A 6,541-nucleotide genomic window follows, 5' to 3' on the forward strand; every position below is an offset into this window, starting at 1 on the left:
CTAATTTTTTATATACATGTAGAGACTGAATTTAATGAATGCTCCTTGATTTCCTTGATTAAACAACATATTAGATGGTATAGTAAAGAGAAAATATGTCATTTGAGCTGTTCAGTGTAGCAAAAATTATTTCCTCTTTAGAGGTTAAGTAACTTTCAATCAGATAGCCTTATGCTCAGAAGAAGTATGTCTGGTTTTAAGCATATTGCCATATGAATATTAAAAGGACTTCAAAGAGCAGTAGATTACAAGATTATTAGACATAGCTGTGATTGTACTAAGTTTGAATAAAACATGAGATTGCTTCATGTTTTCAGAATAGATCTAACTCTGTTTTGCATGTTTGCCAGCATCTCATGACTACTGTTCTGAATCATTACTAATGCACTATTATTTACTGTAATCCGTTACAGTTACCAAAGACCACAGGTGTGCAATAGACAGTAAGATCTTGATCTATGCTTGGCTTATGAAATTGAATTGCATTTTATGCTATTGTTAGCAATATGTTCCTAAGTTGATTTACCTTCCGTACCGATTCTTTTGAGCACCCTACTTTCTAATTAGGAAGGTATTGCCTTTTTCTCAACTTCTGCTTTAGTGGTTTTGTCTTGTGTACATTAGAAGTTAACTAGGATGACTGCTTTTATGCTTCTTTTAAGGGTTTTTTTCAGTGGTTGAGTAACAGCGATTTGTAATCACACTATCTTCCTATCTCTGTGGCTGTCCATCTCTCATGCTGCTAAGAGTGTGGTTTTTACCTGGCTACAAAACTGCTGGGTGTCAGCAGAATAAACTCTAATGTGGATAGTTCTGATTTAGTTAAGTCTTCAAATCTTTTCATGTCTCAGTTTGATTCAGTTTTGTTGATTCTTTCTATATTCTCTTACATCAGCTAGAAAGGAATCCTTTTTCTTTCCTCAAAATTTTTCTTTTATGTAGTTAACAGAATATTCTCTTGATGTCTGCTGGGTTTAATCACCTTGTTCTAGCCAAGTAGGCTAATTTGCATAGCCCTTTGGCTTTACTTGATAGAATTGTGGGTGGTATTTCTTCATAGCTTTAGGTTATGTGCAGAGCCTTATCACCCATTTTTATTCCAGTCGTTTCCCACTGCTTCATCCTTAGGCATCCCACTGCCTCATTCAGTGTTTCCGAAATTCTTCCAAATCCATATTACTTATCACCAAAGTAGAAGATTACTGAAACTACATGGAATTCTTGAACCATAGGGAACATGTGTAACACTTAAACAGAAGGAACAGTTCCAAAGAAGTCTTAGCAATGTTCCAGTTTTTTTAACTGGTCAGACACTCTTAGGCATGGCTTTGTTTCTTTCTCGGAAGCAATTCTCTGTCTTCTCTTTCAAAATCAATTTATTCCTGTTCCATAACTGCAGATTTTTTCCCCCACTAACTTGCTGATTAATGACATTGTAATCCAATCTTTTAAGCCCTAACCTAGTCTCCTCTTTAAGGCTGGAGTCCTGGAGCACATGGCATACAATAAGACGCTGAGAGAACTGAATTTGATAAGTCTTGGGGGGGTGGACTGCACTATCATCGCTGTTTTCAGCTGCCTGATAAGAGGCTGTAGAGAATACAGGGCAGACTCCTTTCAGAGGTGCACAGTGACAGGGCAAGATGCATCAGACAAAAGTTGCATTGCAAAGGCAGAAATTCCAATTAGACCTCCAGAAAAAGACTTTCACAAGGAAGGCAGTCAAACACTGGAACAGGTTGTCCAGACGGGTTCTGCAGTCTACATCCCTGGAGATACTTAAAATGAACTGCAGATGAGCTGTGAGCAGCCTGATCTTGGTTGGCCCTGTTTAATTAGGAGATTGGACCAGATGGCATCCATAGATCTTTGCCAACCTAAATTACTATGTGACTCTACTCACCACATTCACAGAAACAATCAAACTGGAATTTTTTCCTAGTTGTACTTTTTGTTAAATTCTGTATCTCCCCATAAAAGGACTATGGCTTTCATTTTAATCCTAGTATTTTCCTTTTTTTCTCTAAATTGGATTATTCCTTGAAAGTCTTTGGAAGGCTTGCTTTCTCTGATGTTTTGTTTTAACAATCTTTACAAGATTTGTGATGGTTATCCCATCACAAAAAATGTTTTCTGTGGTTTTAATCTTAAGAATTACTTGAATGCACTTACATGTATTCTTTATTTTTTCATTATTTTCTGCTCTCTTATCCTGAATCTTCTTTTCTGTTTGCTATTTAGTATTTCCAGATGATAATGTTACCTTTCTTATATTTTTCACTACTTATACTGTCTTGTCTCTTCTGATCTGTAGTCTATCAGGGTATGTCTTAAGTTATTTTTTCTGGGGTTTCTAAAACACTGTGTTTCTCCAGCACAAAATTCCAGAATTCAGTGAATGGAACAGAGAGGTATAAATACATGTGATTATGATAAAATTATAAAAGGTAAAATATGTATTTTAAGGACAGCTTTTTCAAAATGGAGATTTGTAACATGGAATAGCATTTGGGGGTTGGACTTTTTTGGCGTTTCTTATAATGGAATATTGAACTGTGACTTGGTATCTCTAAAGAGAATGCATGAACATAATTCAGAAACAAAAAAGGTTGCGTAATTTTATTGTATAACTGATAGCACTCTTCAGCGTTTTCTTAAGAAACTTAGATTGTTACCACCTGCTCCCCTAATATCTTAGTCCTTAGTCCTACTGTTCTGTTTTCGGGAAAACCCAAGCCTGGTGCCCTTCCTGTGCTAGTACTTCTACTGTCATAGTACAAATAATTAAAAATTGACATTTTGCTACTTATGCCTTCAAAGAACAGATTACATGAAATACCAGGGGATTTGTAGTAGGGCACAGATCTACTTTGGAAAGGGAATGGCTTAATAATTCTTTTTCAGTTCTAAAATTAGGACTCTATGAAACTCAATTTTTGTATTTTTAAAAGAATGTATATTGAAATCATTGCATGTTTAAAAGTGCCTGGAGTGATAGTTGTTCTAGTATTTGAATAGTTGACATTTGTTACTGAGAAAAAAAATAGCAAGGCATACGTGCACTTTCAGGTAGAGAATCAAGCGTGTGAATCTTTACATGCGATTTTTTTTTTTTTAATCATAGTAAGAAATAGAAAGACAAAATGTCCGCTTAAAGAGAGAATCATTATTACTGAAAAAATGTGACTACCTTTTGAATCTGAGGTAATAGAGCACTAATTAAATAATGAGCATTAAGTTAAAGTTACTCTTAGAGATATTTCTGTGATCTTTTTTAGTCATTTAATTGTCTGAGTTGTCTCTGTCAGATTTGTTGCCTCATTCTGAAGTGTCTTCTTGTGCATGCTCTGAAAATACAATAAACCTGTGATATTACTACTGTATCCCTGTGAGTTAACTTGTGAAGGTGGCAGACCAGAAAATGCAAGTGTAATACTATCTTGTAATTTTCATAGTTTTGTAATGATAACTTTCAGTGCTGTGTATGATCTAACCTGTATAATGGAAATTGAACTGTGACTTGGTATCTCTATAAGGGAAGACACAAATATAATTCAGAAACAAAAATGGTTGCATAATTTTTTCTGTATAACAGATAGCACTCTCCAGTGTCATGGTGGTATTGTAACAGTATAACAATGCATCAGAAAGTTAGACTAATGTAGGCCTTTCTATTAACTATAGGATTCACTAGCTGAAGTTGAAGAGAAGTACAAGAAAGCTATGGTGTCCAATGCTCAACTAGACAATGAGAAAAACAACTTAGTTTACCAAGTGGATACTCTAAAGGACGTCATTGAGGAGAAAGAAGAACAGATAGCAGAGTTCTACAGGGAGAATGAAGAGAAGTCAAAGGTACTGATTTTTAAGACTTTTTTTTTTTTCCTAATTATGAAGATAATAGAAGTCTTGTACAAGATACACCATAGAAGCCTGGACTACTTAGTAAGAACAGTTGAAAACTTTTGGATTAGTAGAAAAGTCCATCTATCTCAGTGGCCAAAGATGTTTTGAGTATTGTGTTGGTTTTTAAAAAGAACAAAATGCCACTACCACCCTATCCCCCCGACCCCCAGGAAAAAGTAATTTAATTAATGCGATACACTAAAGATGAAATATGCATTTAAATCGAATAGGACATGTTCAGTCCCACTTTCTTGGAAAGGGAAGACCTATGTGGCAGCTTTTTCCAGCAATATTTAGATAAATTCAGTATCTGAGCTTTTCTCATTAATACTGTGCCTAAGACTTTATGGCATCTATTCTCTCTACATTTTATTAAATAAAATCTTCTGTATAGTAAGTATCTGGAGAACCTACCTAAAACACTGATTCTGTGATTTTTAGCCACTTGGTAGGTACAATTTCTCAAATTTTTGCAGTAATTTATTAAATAATGTTATGTTAAGTAATATTACTAACTTTTTTAAACTTTCTATTGAAAATGAGTGTCAAACCCAAAACAAATAAAAATAAATCACTAATTTATTTAATATAGGAATTGGAGAGACAGAAACATACGTGCAGTGTTCTGCAGCATAAGCTGGATGAACTTAAAGAGGGTCTTCGACAGAGAGATGAATTGATAGAGGTATGTTCATATGAGATAGTGCATGATCGAACTTGTGCAAATAAATATGGTGTAAGATTTGAATGGGAACAGCCATCATAGACAAAATGAGCTTAAATATTTTCTTGCATTTTTAAGGAAGAATTTATCTTTTTTCAGTGGGAAGAATTTAAGCTATCAATCTTTCTAAACTTATAAAGTTGAAAATGTCTCTGCAAGGTTTTCACATGTGTTACATATTGTAAAAATCCTTAATTCCTGTGAGAATCATGGTTCAATCGTGAATGTTCTTGTATCTTTTCTTCTTTGTGAGGGCCAAAATCTTTTTGCATAGCCAGAAATTCTGATGCAGGGATAATACCAAATGTTATTCTTTGCCTTTCCCAAAGGTTTCCATTTCAGTTATTTCAGAGTTTTGTAAACATCAACCACTGAAGTTTGCAGTAGTGAATGTTTGTTCGTTTACCAGTCAAGCATAAATATAGCAACACTGGTCAGCATGTGTTGGGTCATAACCAAGTTGCTCGGTGTGTGGTGCGTTCTTTTCCCCTTTCCCCCTTTTCTTCTGGAAACAAATCAGTGTGTCCTAAAATCCTAGAGCTATTATCAGTCTTCATTTTAAAATGGTCCACAAAGATGTATATTGTCAACAGTATGCGGGTGTCCGTTTCCCACTGATTTTACCTCTAGCACTGGAAGTTGTAGTTCAATTAATATATCATTTTCCCACCACCTTTTGGTTTCCGTACAGTACCTGATTTCTAAAAGCTATATAATACTGCATTTCATTAATCAATTTCTTTCCCCGCTAAGTTCTTGTGCTGTCCAGATAGTAGTACAGCAACTCCAAAAGACTTCTGAAAAGTCCCAGATCTGTTATGGTTACTGAGAAAATGATATTTTGTCGTGGTTTAACCACGCAGCCGCTCACTCACTCCCCCCCCCACCCAGTGGGGTGGGGGAGAAAAACAGGAAAAGAAGTAAAACTAATGGGTTGAGATAAGAACGGTTTAATAGAACAGAAAAGAAGAAACTAATAATGATAATGATAACACTAATAAAATGACAACAGTAGTAATAAAAGGATTGGAATGTACAAATGATGCGCAGTGCAATTGCTCAGAACCCGCCGACCGACACCCAGCCAGTCCCTGAGCGGCAATTCCCTGCCCCCACTCCCCAGTTCCTATACTAAATGGGATGCCACATGGTATGGAATACACCGTTGGCCAGTTTGGGTCAGCTGCCCTGGCTGTGTCCTGTGCCAACTTCTTGTGCCCCTCCAGCCTTCTCGCTGGCTGGGGATGAGAAGCTGAAAAATCCTTGACTTAGTCTAAACACTACTTAGCAACAACTGAAAACATCAGTGTGTTATCAACATTCTTCACATACTGAACCCAAAACACAGCACTATGCCAGCTACTAGAAAGAAAACTAACTCTGTCCCAGCTGAAACCAGGACATATATGCTTCACGAACTGGAGTTATTTGACTTACTAGCAGAAGAAAAGGAATAAGATTAGCCTAAGTGGCAGCATTTTGTGGCAGATTAATGCTGACAAGCAAAAAACTTAGCAAATGCTGGTTGTAGCTCTGTCACTTGCTCTGGATTCTCTTTGACTTCGCTATGAATTAAAAAAAACTTTATGCTTTCTTCTTTGGCTCTTGTTTGAATTTTGGTTTTGGGGTGTTTTTTTAAGTATGTGAATCAAGAATATACAATAGATTTGTCTGGAGTGTTCATTTTGGTGGAATGTAGCATGTGTTGAATATTCACCAAATCTATGCAGTCCCTTCAAAGATTTGACCTACATTTACCATTTATTTGAGTAACTTCTCCATCTATTAACACTAACAGAAAATCTAGCTGAAGCCATTTGGCTTTTTGCAGAAGGGCATTGTCTTCCATTCCCAGATGTAAAATCAAGTTCGCTCATTACGGGGGGGGGGGGGGGGGAAAAAAAATGCCCC

General features: G+C 36.1%; 1 protein-coding gene across 1 annotated transcript in view; it reads left to right on the forward strand.

The window, feature by feature from the left end:
• The window catches only part of LRRFIP2 (leucine rich repeat (in FLII) interacting protein 2), a 60,934-nt gene that overhangs the window by 42,186 nt on the left and 12,207 nt on the right, over positions 1 to 6,541 (forward strand). Inside the window, exons 18-19 of the mRNA XM_010581818.1 lie at positions 3,685 to 3,855; positions 4,499 to 4,591. Of these exons, the coding sequence (XP_010580120.1) occupies positions 3,685 to 3,855; positions 4,499 to 4,591 (264 nt within the window). The remainder of the gene's footprint in view (positions 1 to 3,684; positions 3,856 to 4,498; positions 4,592 to 6,541) is intronic.

This window comes from Haliaeetus leucocephalus, unplaced genomic scaffold, assembly GCF_000737465.1.
Source record: "Haliaeetus leucocephalus isolate CR32 unplaced genomic scaffold, Haliaeetus_leucocephalus-4.0 Scaffold808, whole genome shotgun sequence".
In the NCBI taxonomy this organism is placed as follows: Eukaryota; Metazoa; Chordata; class Aves; order Accipitriformes; family Accipitridae; genus Haliaeetus; species Haliaeetus leucocephalus.